At 37.0% G+C, this 19,833-nt stretch overlaps 1 protein-coding gene across 1 annotated transcript in view; it reads right to left on the bottom strand.

Annotated features, from left to right (window-relative positions):
* NAALADL2 (N-acetylated alpha-linked acidic dipeptidase like 2) overlaps positions 1–19,833 on the bottom strand; it is a 401,471-nt gene that overhangs the window by 199,571 nt on the left and 182,067 nt on the right. The window contains exon 5 of the mRNA XM_067301422.1: positions 3,729–3,879. Coding sequence (XP_067157523.1) covers positions 3,729–3,879 — 151 coding nt within the window. The remainder of the gene's footprint in view (positions 1–3,728; positions 3,880–19,833) is intronic.

Genomic DNA, 19,833 nt, shown 5'->3' with positions numbered 1-19,833 from the left:
CTCACTAGAAAGTAGCATTAGTCAGAAGGTTCTGATTTTGAAAAAAAACAAAAAGATGTAGAAGTTATTATTTAGATTTGGAAAAGCTCTGATAGAACTAAAGACCATTACAGAGGTAGAGCTAAAAACAAAAGGTTAGTGCAATAAGTACTTGGACTCTCTTTGGGTGTGAGCTCAATCAAGGACCAACACAGCCACTGTGACCAGTGTTCAGAAATATGTGATCAAGATTTCACCGATTCTGGTCTTTCTTGTGTAGCCAAATCCCAACAGCAATGTTTGAGGAACGCTGGTGTCAATCGCCCCTACACAAATGCAATGTTCACTAATTACAATATTAGGACTCTGTGCATTTCCCCTCTGTATTATCACTGATTTTTCACCCAAATCCCTGTATTTTAGCTCACACAACTAGCTGTTCAGAGCAACCTGAAGCATAGGCTATTTCTGAATAATAATATTTATATATACTACTTTGCCTGAATGCTATAACCTCTATGTAAAAATTCTTTAAAAAAATATTACACTAGAAACTCTGGCTGATTGAGTAAGACTATTTCAGAGCCATTATATTTCAGCGTTTTTAAACTCACAAATATTTTCTACGATACTGTCTGAAGAATTCTTCATGAAATACTTTCTAGTCCCCCACTGCACAGACAGGAATCCTATTACGAGGTACCTTATCTCAGGGACAGGGTTCTTCATGCTTATCGCAATGACACTTTTCTATTTACATACTAAGATTGACAAATAGGTTCTGTCCATATTTTTGTTTATTGAGCCATTTTTCTGCGTGGAAATGGATTTGATTTAAAATGGCTCTGAAGTACTGCAATAGAGAAACCTAATGTATCTCTGTGATACAAAGGTAGGGGAAAGAAAGTGCAGCATTCAGAAGGTGGAAAAAAGCATTCAGAAAATGGAAAAAAAGTAGATGTGGGAAGTCGCTCCAATTCTTATGCTATTCTTCTAAACTCTGTTTTCAAGATACTTTTTGCCACATAAGAAGGTTCAGAGGGGAATAAGAGACTTAATTACATATGCTTGAGTCCCAACCACTGGATCTGTTTGATTTCCAAAGCAGCAAAATAAAACAAAGTTTTATGGAAATGGAGGAGGATAGTGCTTGGAAACCAGAATCAGGCAGATAACTGACACTAAAAAAGGCTCAAACAATTATTCCAGGACTGACATGGTGGTGAAGAGACACACGATTGGAAGAGTCTTAAGAAGAGAAGAAACACACATTATCAAACAAGGCAGCAGAAACTTTTACCTAAAGCTGTTGACTTCTCTTTTCCTATCCGTTTTTAAACAGTTTTCCTGTTTTCCTTTTAAATAGAGACCAAAAAAAAAATTTCCACTCACAAGTATTAGGCATCTCAAAACCATCCTCCAGCTGTTACTGCCTATTCTAAAATAATTCATATGCAGAAGTATTGCATTTCCATCTTCATGAGACAGAAGATGATTTGAGCTAAAACCTCAAGAGAGCTTCAAAGTTCTCTCTGAATTATTACATAAATTCCCATTTAAAAAAAATGTTGTCAAATTTGAGAAGAAATACATAAACATAACCATTTCCTGAAGATTTTCTTGTAGGGAAAAAAAACTGAAGCAATGCAATACTCTGAAGCCACAGACAAATTTGTTTTCAGAGTAAAAAAATTTGAGAGATAATAGGTAGCAGCACGGAAATACACGCCTTCTGCATCTTATTCAATAGTACAACACCGTTTGTTCACTTTCATTCTTTACTAAAGTGATGGCTAAGCTTAGCTCATCCATTTGTTTCCTTCGGATCACTTACATTCCTAGGAATTTCCTAGTAAAACAGGATAATGGTCATAGAGCAAATGGCAACAGTAACAGTTCTTCTTTTGGCAACGCATGAAGTGCAGATGGTATCAAATCTGCACCAGAAACTTAATCAGGGATTTCCACTGCAAATCTCCTGCAGTGCATGTGACACTGAATCAAAGTGATACTGGCAACCCTGGGTATCTAGCACTTTTATTCTACATGTAGTTTGTTTAAATACATTATATGCAAGCACATCCCTCAGTTGAAAGTTTGGGCTCCAGAATTATTTGTATGGGTTGCAGGCATCGGTTACCTCTAACCAAGCTGATTCACAAGTCTCCAGAGAATTAAAAAAAAAAAAAAAAGGGAAATGCACAAATTATTTCCATCTCATCTACCTTTCAGTGACATAATTATAACAAAAAGTTTCTCCATGTGCTTCTCTGAGCTCTTTCTAGCATCACTACATTCAATGACCAAAACATAAGCGATTTTAGGAGTATGATAGCCTATTCCTGCTCATGAATGGTGCTCAGAGATTTGAAAGAACAGACAAGGTACACTAAGGTTCCAGCAGAACCCATCAACCTACCTATAAGGATAGCACCATTTTTGGTAGTATCAAGGCTTTTCTCAAACGAGAGATTGGAATGCACACAGCCTACAAGAACATTTACTGTCAGCAAACCAACATATAAGGTTTAGGCACTTAAGTGTCATCATGTTCATGTATCTGTTTTAATTAACTTCACTTCCCATGTAGGGTAAATAAAACATTATGGAGTCAGCCAGACTGATGAACAACAAACCATTCTTCAAATAACTCCATGAAATGAGCAAGAATAAAGCTTGAAAAGTGTTACATTTACTTCTGCAGCTCCGAGGGCATTTTTAAGAACACTAGGTCAGGTGCACCGAGACACTGAGAAAATGTGCAATTTCTTCCCCACTGAGCTGTCAAGGCATTTCATGCTGTGAATAGCTAACACCCTTCTTTGACAACCAGGCAAATATTTCTATTTTCTGCCATTCTAGTCATGAAGCATCTCAGCGTTGCCTCAGTTGATTTAGTGCCAATTCAAGTCAGGCTTTAGATGTCTAAGCTAGTAACTGGACCAAATATTCTTGATGAAGCCTTGCCACAAACTCAGAGAGTGCTGTGCAACACATTTCCAAATAGTTAGATAGTAAAAAAGGTTGTAAAGCTGAAAAGACAGTAGACAGGCAGAACACACATTCACTGAACTGCCAGAACAGAGATTTAAGTATTGCATACAAGTCAAATATGCCGCTGTTCCAATTTATTAACACTGCTTTCAAAAAAATAAAATTCTTTAAGTACATAATTCTTCTTATTCAATTCTTTATTTCCCATACTTGGAAAATGTATTAGTTATGTGTCTCTAAGTAAATAACCAAGTCTATGAGCTGAAACAAAGCAAAAAGAACATATCCTATTCAAGCAATTGCACAAAGGTATAATAAATTGTTCTTACATCATCTGAAATACAAATTTCTGGTTATACTGCACTGGCAGCTAACATCCAGAAATTTCCACTACCATTACCATGAAAGTGTAAGATACAGAATGAAGGGAAAAATATTTTTTTTTAGTGAGGACAGATCCAGCAGGACCTGTTCAGAAATCACTGTATTACTTCTTTTTTCACAGGGTAAGAATAAGCAGGCAGGAATAATAGTGCAGTGTGTGAATTAGCATTAATACAAAAAGCAACAAAATAAACGACTTAGAGTGGGGCCACCTGTGGTCCAGCCTGTGGACTATGCTGCCATTACACAGTGTTCCCTTACTCTGGGTTTCTATTTCAGATGGGATTTGGCTCACTGTTTTAACTCCCATACTTAAAATCTACACAGATTTAAAACGTTGATTAGCTGAATACGCCTAGAACAGTACTTACCACTACTGGGATAGCCGGGTGTTGATGGATCACCTCCACTGTTCAAGGAAACCATAAAGGCTTTATCAGCAAGTTCCGCAGTCTTCGGTAAATCACAAGGATCAATGTAAAGAAGAACACCGCCAAACCCTGCATCTTCTAACAGAGAAAGCTGAGGGAACAAAAAGACAGAGATGACTACTAACGAAAACCATAACAAAACATATTATTTATTTTAATTACTGTTGAGATAGGAGCTTAATCATATATCAGGTTCTCACTGTACTATGCACTGTAGAAACACAACAAAGACAGATGTAATCTAAATACAGCAGCTATCATTTGAAAAGGCAAAATTAAAAACCAAAGTTGATTCAAGTTCATGTTTCCCATTCATTTTAAAAGCTATTTTCAAAGGCTAATGACAAAATTAATTCTTATTTAAAAATAAATGATATGCAGTATGTTGAGGAAATGCAGTGCTACTCTTCACTGAAGTTGCAACTGAAATCTGTAACTGTTGCACCTTCACCTCCTTTATTGTGATACAGTCCTCAAACAAGGTTGCTGTGTCAGAGGTTCTATTCAGATGAGGTACAGGTCATGATTCAACAACGTACAGAAAGAAATACCAAAATGGAGCTCTATTTCTACTCATTAGACACTTGCTAGACTTATTGCTCTTTAAAACATCTTTTCATATGATATTAATACCACCTTGTAAATGTCTTGGTTTTGAAACTAATCTTCTTAAAGCAGCTCTTCCATATTTTCCATGTCATTAACAGTATGATATTCCTGGTTAGTTTACTTCTTCAAGGACATGCATAAATATGTGTAGCACATAATAAAGGTTTGCATACACTGCATCACTCTTGCAAAGGATTTCTGGTCACAGCAGTTACTCTTCACTTGAGAGAAAACACAGGCGTTCCTAGACCTTAAAACAAACAAACAAACCCACACATGCAATCTAGCTTACCCAATCTTTGGAGTCTGCCTCCTGTCAGACAAACAGTTTTTATTCTGTCTTATTAGAACATCTCCGTTTGAGTTGGTACTGGCAATTAGCCTTTCTAAAAATCTATAGATCTGGGGCAGCAAATTGGGCAGGCTTCCCCAAAGTTAAGGACAAAAGCATCCAAGCACCAAAGCTTAGAGCAGCCTACAGTACCATTTTGACAGAAATCCCAGACTTTCCCTTTTATAGAGGATTTAAAAAAATAAGGGGATTTTATTCTGTATCAGATGAAATTACATTGCAGTGTGGCAAACGCTCCCATGAAATGAGATGACCTTTCTCTTTAATGCTCTGCATATTTGGAATTGACTGAAGACTACAGCAGTGACACTAAAGTCCACTAATTCTTCAGACAGAAGTAATTCCGGCTTTTAAAGATTATGTTACTATTCACTACACTCTACTGATGACTTTCCAAATGGCTATTAAGAGGTCTGAGGAACAACTAAAAGTATGTTTAAATGTAATAGTATATTTCTGGACTGCACAAGTCAGATTTTGTAGGGACCTGAGAAGTTGGTACTATACCTCCATTTCTCAGTTCAATTATTATTCTCCTCCTTCTTTTAGTCCCTTGTCTGGGTATCTTCTTTTCAATTTATTTGCTGGCTGTTGGTTTTAAGGAATGTTTATGCACAGTTATTTTGGCTTTACAATTATGTAAATTACATGAATATATGGCATTCAGTTTAAGCCTCAAAAGCATTTCATGTTTAGCTCTGCTCTTCTTGAAAGTTAATATGGCAGAAAAAAAGGTATAAAAATAACTATGCCTGTTATTTGCCATTTTTGTATGTAAGCATATCTAATATTGTGGTTAGCCAAGATCTTCACATTACAGTCTGAATTCAGATAAACAGATGCAAGTGAACCATTTTTTTCCACAAAATCACCTGTATAATCCTACACATCTTATTATATGAGCAAATCCTAAATGAAAAAGGATAGTCTCCTTGAGACAACTCTATTCAGACGAATACAGGTGTATTGCACACAGGTGTACAGGTGTTCAGACAAACACAGCGAGATTATAATTGAGTAGCACATGTTTTTTAAAAGGTTAAAAATGGATGAGAGTCCTTATGTGTCATGCAGGAATAAAAATTTCCAAAATGGAAGGTTATGCAGTGCTCCCATTTTTATGTTCATATACAGATATTCAGCCAAGGATTTGATAGTACAATAAAAGGGGTGGGAACACTGTAAGAGGAGGAAGAAACATCAAAACTAAGTCATGTAACAGCCAGGATTTACAATAAGAATTGCCTTTTCTTTTCCAGCATCCATATCTTGTTCTTCATCTCTGATTTTATTTAATAGTATAGAAGGTAAGAAACACGTATGCAGTCATTTATTCAAGAAGAGTTTTTAAAACTTTATATTTAACAAAAATCACTTAAATTCCTCTGTTTCGCAGAAGGAAAAGTAACTACACAGCTCTAATCCAAGTGCAGCAGCCACTGCTGCCATGGCTACAATCTCTAGTGAGAAGTTGCGTTGTACATGCAAAATTATAAAACAGCTTTCAAGTTTCAGCTGTAATTGCTGCTTTTCAGCTTTCGGACACTTGACATCACAACTATGTCAACTATGCCCACAACAAACAATTACTGTTGCTTCCATTTTCATCTTAAATAAAGTCAACATCTTAATAGCCACAAAGAGCCCCAGCACAAAATATGCTTTTTTTTTAACCTGACTAAAGACATACTATAAAATCCTTTTCCTCCAGAAAAATTGATATGTATCCATTCAAATCAATGCATTACTTCAGTTCTACGATCTAACCAACAGCATAATCTGCCCCTTCTGTTGTTGGGGATATGCCTTCTCCTTCTCCCAAAGCCACAATGTCTGGGAAGAAAATGGAAACTTCAAAACCATTGAGAAGAAGCAAGATCCTGGTACCCTCCGTTAACCCTTTCAGTGCTGATGGCTCTTTAATACTCCTTTACTATTACAGAATTCTCAATCTTTATACAAGTCTCTATAGTCACTTAAAAAAAGAGCAACTATTTCTTAAACCACACCATGAACATTCTGGACTCAGTTTATTCTAATACAAAACTCTTGCTGCTTTATCAAAAGCTCCGTCATGTAACTATTTTGTACTAGTTTTCAGGTGCATGTACAAGGTAACACTGAAAGCACCTCTTCATTTAGGCTCATCACTTCCAAAACAGTACACACTAAGCCAAGTGAAGGTATTCTTACAGTATCTGCAAAGGAACTAGTGCAAAACAAGTTGTAGGCAGCACTTCCAGCTTATTTTCTCAGGTACAGATATAATTTATGCGTGACTACAGATCTTAGACAAAACTAGAACTGTCCCCTAGATGATTCCCAATTCACCTTTCCAATGGCAAATCAGCACCAGTTCAGAATATCAAAAGCAAAATAAGGCGGCACCCTAACAACACAACCGGGTTTCTGGGAAGGACAGAGGAACTGGCACGGAACAGTAAACAAAACCACTTCTGTACATGGACAGGTTGAAATGGTATAGACAACTTAGTTTTGCCATAATGGAGGAAAACTCAAAACTACTTTCAATTTTAATCACATTATCTCTGAATGCTGCCGAGGAAACAGTTTTATTTTTGTATATGTCGTATTTGGCATGTACATAACTGAGACTAGGTTTGTACTGTACATTCGAGCCAAGCTTTATTACTGGGTTTTGGTCAAAAACCTACTGGCAGACAGGTGTTAGGACAAAAATGAGGAAGTTCAGCATGATTCTTAGCTGGATAGGAAGCAGCAAGAAGCAGGGGGTCACCACCCTGTTCGTTCTCTCTTACCTGAAGCCAGTGTCTACCTGAATGAATGTTTCATCAGTGGGTTAAGTGATCTGAACACAGGAACAAATCTACCAAGGAGAAGCAAATATAGCCTCTCAATATGAAACTCTGGCAAAATGTTTAAGGGCTCTCTTTAAATAAACGGTTGAACAGGGCAGCAATGCAGCAGATACTGGCCTGAAGCCGTATTTGTCATCTTTCAACTGAGAGCAGTCTTCCCCCCAAAGATCTTTTCCTCTAGTCTCCTCCCAGTTAGGACTATCCTTGCACCTGCCAAGAACCAAAAAGCACAAGAGCAATCAGATAATCAGACTTCTTTCTTGTCCAGAGAATACACTAAACCAGCTGCCCTCTAACCAGTGAGCAGCAGAAAGTTTAAAAACATGACTTATTGAGTTATGTAGCTGTTTGAAAACACATGTTCTCACTTTGCAGTTGAAACTGAAGTGTGACTGTGTCAGTACAGTTCTGCTGTTCTGTTCAGGGAGACACATATTTGGGGATGAGTTTCAGCTGGCATATCCAGGGCACAGAACAGAACAACACATCAGGCTTTGGTCTCATCTGCAATACATCAACTAAGAGTGCAGAAATAGCCAGAAAAGGGCTTCCTAAACCATTTTCCCAATGCATCCCAACACCTTATCTCCTCTCATCCAGCAAGCTCCTAGTGGCTTAAAGGTAGGGTGTATACTCCAAGAAGTTAGGACACCAGTCGAGGCCAAAGCTCCTGGGTAGACATAGCCTGAATTAAACCAGCATGGCACCTTTTCTCTCTCTTTAGTTGATTCCCAGTAATAGTTCTGTTTACAAATAATGTATAAAGTGGTAACATGTGATTAACTGATGATGTAACACAGTACATTCCTAAACAGTGTTGGTTAACCATGATTATGAATACATCGGAGAAAAGATGATGCAGATAACTGTGATTTGGATCAACTGACCAATTATTTATTAAAAGAGCTGCTAATTGTTCACAATTATTCCCATTCTAACTTGCAAATGATGCCAAAATACAACCAAACTTTCTGAGAACCCTGCTGTGCAACTGTCTGTAGACAGTTCTCCATCTTTGTGCAATCAGTCATGGTGTTGTATAAGCAGACAGCTACAGTCAGCACTTTGGTTTGTCCTCCTCCCTGTCTCCTGGTGAAGGTCATCTTTTCCCCTTTATCCCTCCTGAAAGTTGTAATGGCTGTATTTTAAAAGGTAGGTTATCAGCCCCATTACTGCTAAAATATTTTCTCTGTAAGACTTCAGTATAGACTTCAGTCTATACTTATCCATTTGCGTGTCTTGTTCCACGGTAACAACTGAACCCCTACATTGGTTTTACATAGACTTGGCACAGAAGAAAATATCCCAAACAGTATATTCCTAAAAAATTAATGAAAATTGGATATTGAAAAGAGAAGAGGAAGACCCTGCTAAAGCACCATACAGCGTTAACAAAAAACAGAGAGCTTACCCTTAATGGAAGGAGGAGAATCCATATAAGAAATCACAAAAGAGCAACAGAGAGATGGAAAAGCTTACAGAAACTTGGACCACAAATTAGACATCGCAAAATCCAGCCGCAAGAAACGAAGCTGTGAAAAAACTTTCATCAACCCATGGAAAAATCTGTTCTTTTTCTGAGAGATACATTATACAAGCTATTCAGTCAAATGCAAAGCATATTGTTTTACAATTCCATATAACTGATTTCTGGCATCATGGAAGAGTCTATCCTTAATTGTGACTTAATCAAAACAAGTGGTACTAACAGTGTGCCTGGAAATGCTGATTGAAAACAGAACAACTTTCAAATTCACTTTACAGTTTGTATATACATTGATAAGTGTTTCTCAGCACGTGACAAATCAAACAGTTGTGCTGAAAAAAAATGAAACAGATTTCTTAATTTTACTATATGATTGCTAATACATCTTACTGTTATACCAAACTTATCAATACTAGCTTCAAATCCACTGACATTTTCTTGTTGGATCTAATCCTGCTTTCAATTATATTGCATAAGCCTATAGATCTTCAATCACTATGCACTGGTTAGAACATGCTTGTAAATAAAACAATATAAGCTAGCTCCATACTGCTATTTAAGATTTCTCCTTTTATCTAGTTATCGCGAATTTTAATTATGTTAGTATATAATTTAAAAGTTTACATTTCAAAATAACTTTTAGCACATCATGCTGTCTTAAGCCAAAAATGCCTCAAAATGTAGTTCTCAACTTCAAAGACATTCATATGCATATATTTTGCATTAGGGAAAGTGTATATACTAACTGTATCCTCACTACTATACACACAAACTTAATAAATAATATTAGGCTACTCATTGCAACTATCCACACATTCTTAAAGGCCTTTTTACAGTATCCCCACAATATGGCAGAAAGAGGCTTTTGTGTAAATCGAAACTGAACTAATTATACCGTAAGCTGCAAACTTATCACTTTTGTCAGCTCCATGAAGATCATGTACCCTGTGAATTTATTTATATGAAAACCTGAAAGTTTAAGTCAGTCACAATAATTGACAAGAAACCAAGAAGCTTTGGGCAGGAGCTCCTTTGGTATAGTGATACAAAAGCACCAAAGCTTTAACTAGTACAATAAAAAAAAGCATTTCTCTCCATTCTTAATTCAATATTATCAACAGTTTCATTGCAAAAAATAACATACATCAAAACTATGTCTCTTACTGGCTAAGTAACATAACTTTAATGAAGAGATTAAATATGCTTTAGCTACAGGCACTTTACAGACCCCTGAAACATGGTGGGGTTTTGTTTGTTTGTTTGTTTTTTTAATAGGGCAGTTTGGACTCCTTAAACTTCAGTTTGCACCACCTGGTGCCTTGTATCATTTCAGTTTGTTCCAAATAGACAAAAAGTTACAAAAATTGTATTTCATACAAAATCTGCATTAGTATAAATGACCACAATTCATTAGACACTAGACAATGAAGGCTTAAGTGTCATCTACAGAAAGTACTACCTATCTTAGGCCAAACCTTTTCCTCCTTCTAAAACAAGATTCTCAATTTACAAGCCCACTCAGCGTTAACACATTAAGACCTACATATTACACACTCGCACAATAAAAACTTACTGGACTTTCCTGCTTATATGTTAACTGCCTACATATAATTGTCATTCCCTTTTCTCTGCCCCTTCTACATAATCCACATAAAGATGTAGACAGATAATCATATATATTAAAAGTCTTGATATGTATGGAGTGCCTAAACAAAAATCACATCTTTCAATTAAGTTTCTCTGAAGCTGATGAAACTACTCTGAGCTTAAAATTAAACAGAATTCACAAACATTTGCAGGATCTGTATCTCCTATTGTCATTACACTTCAGTGCAATGATCAACGTTAATTAGACAGATAACAGCAACCAGAGTCTTTAACTAGTGAATTTTTCGATGCATAGTACAACATGCAAAAGACATGGTCCATTAATCTGAGACATAGCTTTATCAGTTGGACAGGCTATAAGTTATTAATTATTCTTTTCTACTGAAGTTCCAATTAAAATCATGAGGCTCCACATGAACACCCATCTCATTTTACTAATTGGCAATACCTAAAATTACCAAGCAGGAGTAAAGTGCCATTTAAACTGTTGGAAGACCTCACTGACATCATGTATTTCTACTTCTGAAACAGATTCCTTGAGTTAAAAAAACAAACAGAACCCCCCCCCCCAGAAAAAAAAACAAACAAACCCACCCCACTACGCCTAGTGCAGATTTAGATGCTGCCATCCTCTTAATCACCTACTATAATACAGTATACTTAGGGGCTGCAGTGGTATCACAATCAAGACTAAAGGCTGAAAAAAACAGATCCAAGTATCTACATTTTTATATAAATCCTTCAATTTGCATGTTTTTTAAGGTGGCAAAGGTCCATTTTGGCTCTAGCTTAATTTTTGAACACTACACTTAATGTTTAATCATGCTACTACTTTTCCCATCACAGGGTACAGTTCTAGGGGCACAGTTCAAAAGAATTTTGCAGTGAAATACTATCCCAAGATGCTCAGGCTTTCGCTGATCCATCCTCAAGGTGCTACATTAAGATAGTGAAGGAGATGGAGGACATAGCCAGTTTAACAGCTGAGTGCACTGGGAGGATGAAAATAAACATATCTTTCCCGTTCAGCTCAAACACTGTGCTTGCCTAAGGAACAATGCTATTGCTATATTGAACAAACAGGACTGGGAAAGGGATCCAGCTGCACAAACCTGCAAAAAGCTAGAAATGTGGGCAACTGTGACCCCATAAGTGACAGGCTACTCTGTAACAGTTTAAAAAGGTGGAAAACGTACTGTATTTGAATTAAACAAACTGCACCTGATATACAGTGTTACATACCTGAACAGTACAAAATCAAAAATTTGTTTTGCAACATGGCAAGGCCTTCAAATTTTGATGCATTTGCTGCCAAAAGAATGGTAATATGAAACTCAGTTCTTTATGGAAAGAGACTGACATGCATGACTAAGAGATGGTCCTGTTTGTTCAATATAGCGATAGCTTTGTTCCTTAGACAAGTTGTCAAGACATTTTTAACAACCACTTTCTAAACGGAAATTGTCATTCAGAATTTTCAGTTTTCATAATTTTATCCTAAAGATGACTTCTAGAGAGATGAGGTTTTCTTCTTGTATTTCCTGGATGTCCTATAGAATGAGGGAGGAAAAGCAGAACGAAAGGATAAGTCTTAGAAAGTTGACTATAAAAAAATCTGCTTACAAATGACAGGACTATATGGCAGTGAGGAAGGAAGGCTGCTTTGTACATAAACCTACTTATCTACATACTTCAGAAAGGTAAGCATTATTCAAGGATAGCAGATTTACCCTAAGTAAGAACTAACCACAAGAAAACTGATTTGCAAAGAAGGTTCATGAATATCAGCTTTTACAAGTGGAAGAATAAGGCAAGTTGTTTTTCCTTACTGTGACTGTCTTACAAAGGAACGACTGGAGGGAAGCTAAATAGGCTCCAATATAGCTAAAGATTCTCCCCTTCCCATCCCATCAGCTATTATTTCCATAATAAGTTAATTCTCCCTTTTGCGCTACACGTGGCCACGAGGAGTCCTTTGGAACGCTTTTCAACTCTATTGGAACTTTCCAACCTTTTCAACTCCATTGGAACTACTCTTACAGTAGGAGAGCAACTAAGCTCTCATCCAACGAAACACACAAAGCATTCACACAGATAGCTCTCATCTACAAGGTATCCATTACTGCACATTTAGCCAACCCTTTTCATCTTCTGAGGCATGTACTGTAATCTTCACAATGCCAACAGCAGTAAGAAACACAGAATCACAGATAGAAAATGGCAATGTCTTGCTCTGTATCTTACAACTCACTTGCAAAAAAAGGTCTGAGCTTGGTGCAAAAGCTGGCTCCCACATATTCTAGTGATGTTGGCCTGAACCTTGCTGGAAATTTTTTCTATAGGTAGGGATGCTTTCGATAATGGAGCCATATTTAAACTTCCTATAAACTACACTATGTTCAAAAACCACAGACTGACCATCTTGCCTTAGAGTACCTCTATTTCTCAAAGAAATCCAGCAACATTCTCTGAACACAGATGAGACACTACATAACCATAAAGCAAAGGAAAAAGGAAAGCAAAGAAAATGCAAGATGTAACCAGCACTTTGAATCACAGTACACACACAAAGAACAGCAGCTTCTATGGGGGCTAAGGTGGGAGAACCCAACACAAATCCCAAAGAAATAAAATCCAGAATAAACTAAGGCTACACAAACTGGCAGAATTGCATCCAGATCAAAGGTTTCCAAGCACTGATGTATAATCCCAAGTCGCAACTCAGCCTACAATCTACTTCTACGAGTGGAAATCTAGGCACCAACCTCTGGACAGCTATAGTGGTTGAAGTAGGAAAAAACTGGCAAATTACACCCCTGCCCCTTCCCCCGGTCTCTAAACCCAACAGCAGTTTGCCTGTAATCCTTGCACAGACAAAACTTTTAACAATACAGTCCTGAACGTGGTATTAAGCTTATAAAGAACTGAGTATTTCGTCCCACATTTTTTTTTCTGTTTGCTGCCTGATCATCTTGAATTTAGTTTTATAAAAGAAAAATAATTTGTAAAACATCAGCTGTTAAAAATGGAAGTTTTCACAATAGGAAAGTTTTCACTGGGATGGTTTAAATTTAAAGTCAAATATACTGCCAGTTCCCTACACTAGATTTTAGGAACTTTTAATACAAATTGAGTGTGTATTTTACTGCCAGAACTTGCTTACCACTAAGAAAATCACAATGTTCAATCTAATTAAAAATGAAATTGAACTACAATTCCCTAGAAACAAGGGCTGACTGAATTCAATAAGCTTTACTTAATTTATTTCAGAAACAAAATAATTGAATTGCTTACAGTCCAGAAAAAAATGCTTCATTATTTGATGAGTATATAACACAAGATCTTTCATATTGCTATTGCATTCCTAAGTCTTCAAGAAACACGACTTATTTTTAAATAAGCATATAGTAGAGCATTGTATAAATATCATTAAACACTCAGTAAACAAAAACACACAAAAAAGTCAGGATGAATGTCCAGCTGAGCGACCGCCAAAAAGCTAATAGCATTTCCTTGTTCATACTGGAAGTACTGTTCCTTAGGTGTCTATGATTATTTTAGACTGTGTTCAGACTCTATTGAGAGACTAGTGCTGAACATCCATTATACAAAAAACAATTACTAAAGAATGTAATTATAATCTTGGTAAATCATCAGGAATGAACTGAAGAGACCTTGAGTTGTATATTACGCATTTTACATGACTTATAATCCAAAATCCAAAGAAACAGTACAGTCGCAGGCACAAAGCAACTGTGCACAACTTCCCTTACCCTTTTTGGGGGGTTGTTGCTACAAGAAAGATGCTGCAAGGTCAGCACACCGAATTTATAAATATTCCCAGCACACGGCACTTCTCTTTACAGAAAGCCATGGTGTCAGCTTTACATCACAGTCCTGCACCTCATGGAGGCCTCAAAAAGCACAGAAAGTTTCCTCTGGGGAAGGAAGGCCAATGTGTTCGGAAAGCCGAAACCTCCCCACAACCCGCGGCTGCACCTCACTAACGCCAACAGCGTTTGCATCACACTGAACAGGCAGCGCTCAGCCCCGAGGGCTGAAGTTGAGCCAGGCCCTGCCTCCCCTTCTGGAAGCATCTGGGTTGCCAGGCAGATTAACAGGCATGGAGGCACACCCGGCCGTGCTCAGCCAATCACACTGTGGCTCAGGGGCAAGGTGTTTTCTGATTGGTGCACTCAAACCCCTCAAGCTTCCATTCCTCACACCTGTGCCCCGCCCTCAGCCAAGGCAACGATTCTCTGGCACCTCAGGGGAGAGTCGCCATTAGCTCAGGAAAACGAACTTAGGTGGCGGCAGCTTCTCCACCATCATTCTCTGCTAACCGTAGCAATAATGACACGCTAACTCAGTACTGTTAGACTGCAGTACCCTAAGCTTTATAGCACTGGTGAGCAGGTTCCCACCCTGCATTAACACAGAAGGGCAGCTGCTTTACCCAGGCTTCGCTCCTACCTTGTGCGGTAGCAGCTCAGGCTTGTAGCTCCTAAGTCCCAAATTCAACCCTGATATTTTGGATAGATATTTTGGGAATAAATAAATAAATAAATAAATAAATATCATGATTTCCATTTTTCAGCCTCAAAATGTACTGTAAGCTATTCGAATTAGGGTTGACCTACAGGGAGTTAATAGATCCACTGTGGGTGGCAGTGAGTGAAATACGCTTCATGTTGGCATTTCTTCCAACGGTTATCTGCTATCTATTCGGAATAAATTAGGATTGTAACCCATTTCCAGTGGACTGGTACCTGTATCACAAAGCAGTCACATTAAAACCAGTACACCTTAGAGCACAAAGATGTCAAATATTAAGGAAACATAAAAAATAGTTTTATGTGTTTTAGTGAAGTTACTTACTCATTTGTCAGAGATGCATTCAACTGAAAACTCACAAAGCAGACACTTAGACCTAAGCCTGGGTTTTGGCATACTTATCTCTGATTAAATAACTGAATTATCTTAATACTCTTGATATTTATGAGTCAGTTTTTATGAATTTGGAGCCCATACAACAATAACTTACCACAGCGTCATACTAGCCTTAAAAAAAGAAAAAGCTAAAATGTATTACTTAAGGGCTACCTGCAATCAAACATCAGTGCGAACACATCAAGCTTGTTTTTCCACTTTCCAGCAACATCAGTTGAGTAGTCTTTATTTTTCAATTATATGCAATACAAACAAGTAATACAGGTACATGTTTTCAGACGAAGGGAGGAGTCCTTACCATTACACTAAGTGAAAAGTCACATAACTCAGGTACATTGCAAGCATCAGTCTTCCAAAATCATTCAAATTACCACTGCAACCGGCAGGCACCTCTGCCCATGAGAGAAACCCTCAAAGCTAAGTAGTGGTGCAAATCATCCGCTGAGAGTACAGGAAAGGATGGAAACTTGCATCTTAACCTCCAGCCAAGGATCCTCAAAGTCTAATGCTAGACCTGCTATCAGAAGCAATAGGCATGCTGAAAAAATGCATAATTAATCCCAGATACCCTACACTGTTTTGTTAAAACAGCAGTTTATTAAAACTACTCCCAGGGATTCTAGGCATTATTCCTATTATTCACTCAACCTGTGCAGTAATTCCACATACACATTTACATATGGTTTCCCACAAACAATTCTCCAAAGTAGGCTTTGGACATTAAATGGCCCCAGACCACCAAAGCAGTAAAAAGAACAAGAGAGAATAATTTGGAAAAATCCTAACGGTGTTTCTAAAATTGCCACTTAACTAATTAGCAGTACATAAAAAGTGGAAATTCCTACTTATCTAAATTCCCCACAAAGTGCACCACACACAATGTAAACTTGTAATCTTTCTTTTCATGACCATCTTTCTCAACTTATGGGGGAGATGTAGGTCATATCTGGGATATTCTTGGCATATCTTCAGTATATATTTTCCAGTACTGACACTGAAAGCTAGTAACGTTGAAATGCAATCAGCCTGAGTCTTTTCTGATATACCGTCTCCAGATTAAAACAGGATTTTGATTTTACTAGCTCCATGAGTGTAGATGTTATGGTATCTATCAAGAAATCAGCAGATGTTCTCACAACCCACATAACAATTGGTCGTAGATTTTTAATTAAGGCACATTTGCTGCCTTGAGTAATTGCATCGTAGGACGTCTGTTACATTGTTAAAATACAACAGGCTTAGACCTGTGTAAAAAACTTCCCCTTCACTTATTTTATTATTCTCGCAATGACTGTCCTGAGAGAGTCTATGAAAAGCTATGTTATTTCTTAGGAAGTACAAAGCAGATTCTCTGCTCACTATTTTCTGGGCCATTACATTGCATCAGGGTTTCATGCTTTTAAAATAATGCCTTGAACATAATATAAACAGTCTCCTTAGATATTGTATAAAACAATTGTTATTTATTTTCAAATTTACATTTGGTTTAATTTTGTTTCTACAACATATAATGATGCAGAATATGCTATATGTAAGCCTCAGGCATATCTATATATCAACTGGGAAAGCTGCATAATATTACTTGGTTGATGAATATTTTACTTTCATTTATAGAAAAGAGCAATGTTTAACTACTTGGATAGCCTGCCTTTAAGTAAATCCATACTGAAAATGAACTTATTTATCTTCTTTATTAGAAAAACAGTCACAAGCCAGGAATGATAAAAGAAATGATTATAAAGAATGTGTCCCAGTGTATAAAATTGTTTTGAAAACCATAAATATTAAAGAAGTTATTAAAAATCTTAGCTTTGAAAGTTCTTTATAAATTATCAGTATTAATCTCCACTCCCAAGCTCCCCTAGAAATCCCCAAATTCAAGATTTGTCTAGTTTACATTTTTTTCCATGACTGACATATCAGGACCCGGAAATTTTTCCACAAGATCTTTGTCACTAACTATGCTATACAGAATATATCATGAGTGTATCTTTCCTATTTAACATTAGGTTCTATAGTGGAATATGCAACAAAGACAAGTACCACTTTTGTATAACTTGGATAAAGCACAACTGCAGGTAATCTATACAAAAGATGCAACAGCTAAAAAAGTCAACATTTGCAGCTTTTTCCTTCCTATGTCCTTTATTTTTCGTTGCTTTCTATTCAGCACATCAGTAAATCAGAGCCCCCCCCCCCAACCTACTAAATAGCCCATTTCACCAAAATGAAATAGTAGAAAGAGCTACATGAAGGAAGTCCAAGGATGAAGAACCTGATGAGAAGAGGAATGTCAGTTGTGTTAGACTGGCAATCACAAAGCACTACAGTCATTCATTCACCATCATTGGGGTGGGGGGTGGGGTGGGGATCAATCCCAAAACAGTAAAAGCCCCTCACTAGCTTTTCCACAATAACACTAGTATACAGTTAGGTCCAGAACATCAGTCCAAAATTATGCCCTTACCTTCACATCAAAAATGGACTGAAAAATGTAAAAAATGAAAAATGTCAGATTTACTGTCATAAAGATGGTTTATGCAGTGATTAGCAAAACAAGGTCATACAAAGGGTGGCCAAGATACGCTAGCAGCAAGATTGCTGCCTATCACTTCTCTCCTCAACTAGGTCATGGACAGCAGCCGCAGCAATTTCACATACGAAATTCACTAGGCCATTTTCTTCTTTCTTTGACAATTTCTTGGGGGAAGGTAAGGAGAGATTGAAAGAAAATATTTTTCAAAGCCCTGTATGTTAAAAGCAAATACAGTTCTCTCTAATGGGCCCACTGAAAAGATTTAACACCACTTACAGCTCCTAAAACTTCACTGAATTGACTTCTAAATGACATAAACACCGAATACTAGAGTTAGAAGATAAATGAAAAAGAAATACAATGAAACCCACGATCAATCAATTTCTGTTACACCATTGTTTTCTCTTGAGATAGAACTTTCAGTAAAAGCCTTTAAAGCTTATACAACCTCGCCCTCCAAAAAGAAAAGAATAAAAACATAGCACAACACAGTATTACGCTGCAAGGCCAACTAATGAATGAATTGGCTGACATAGAAATAAAGATGATGTTCATACCCCTGGTGTTTAGCACAGCATAGGGATCTATAGAAAACAGAGAATAGTACAAGTTCAGACAAGCGTTTTCTCATGCAATTTCTTTACAAATGAGGCAGGGAATGAAACAGCATAAACAGAAATTTCTGTTTGTACCCGTTAATTCCTTTTCTGTGATGACAGATTAGCAGCGATGACTTATCTTTGCACTTACCATTGCTTGCAACTGGTCAAAAAGGTGAAAAGAAAACCAGTTCAAGGTTAAATAGCAAGCTTACTTTTGCATCACTTTTTAATGAAAAATGTAACTACATCCATTATATTTAGGATGTTAATAGTTACAGAAATCACTGTCTGCATTTCATTGCACCAGCTTTACATCAATGTAGCTTTCTCAATTTTAGTAGACATACACTTGATAAACTAGAAAAATCAGGTTTTGTAACTGTTTTAAGTGTAAAGAACCTTATTCTCTCAGGAGATGGAAAAATGCTTAATGTACATACACAAGTTATGACTCATTTTGATAGTAAATGCTAAAGATTAATCTTAAAATAGACTCAGTACATAAAAGAAAGAATAGTCAATTAAAAGACTAGAGACAACTCAGCCCTACAATCAACAGAGAAACAAAATAAGTAATTTCCATCTTTCCAACAAGTGCCTATATGCCAATGGGAGACTCTGAACAGCTGAACAGTTCTGTTAAGATACCTAAAGCAGGATGACAAGGATTTTACAATCTCCTTTATCTTTTTTTTTAACTTTTGTTTTTTTGCCAGCATCTATTAAATTCTCCTTTCAAAACAGACTTCTGAAGACAATAAGCTGTTCATGTAACACTCCATGAAATTGTTTACCGTCAGTGTTGCCTTGTAAATCTTCTCTAACACAGCTCAACTCTTCTCACCCCGCGAGATAATCACTGACTGTTAAAAGACATCTTAGATTTTCAAGTCTGCCTTAAAAACATTTATAATCATTTGAACTTAAAGTTACTGATGTTAAGTTCCAGCCTTAACATCTAAAATCTCTGGATTTGAGTATAAGCATTTCTATAACTTCTTTTGAAATCTTTGTACAACCTTTCTTTCAGAAGGCATGTCAACAAAATCAGTGATGGACAAG

Source organism: Apteryx mantelli, chromosome 9, assembly GCF_036417845.1.
Source record: "Apteryx mantelli isolate bAptMan1 chromosome 9, bAptMan1.hap1, whole genome shotgun sequence".
NCBI classification, from domain to species: Eukaryota; Metazoa; Chordata; class Aves; order Apterygiformes; family Apterygidae; genus Apteryx; species Apteryx mantelli.
Note: the sequence above shows the minus strand (reverse complement) of the source record. Positions and strands in the feature narration are given on the sequence as shown.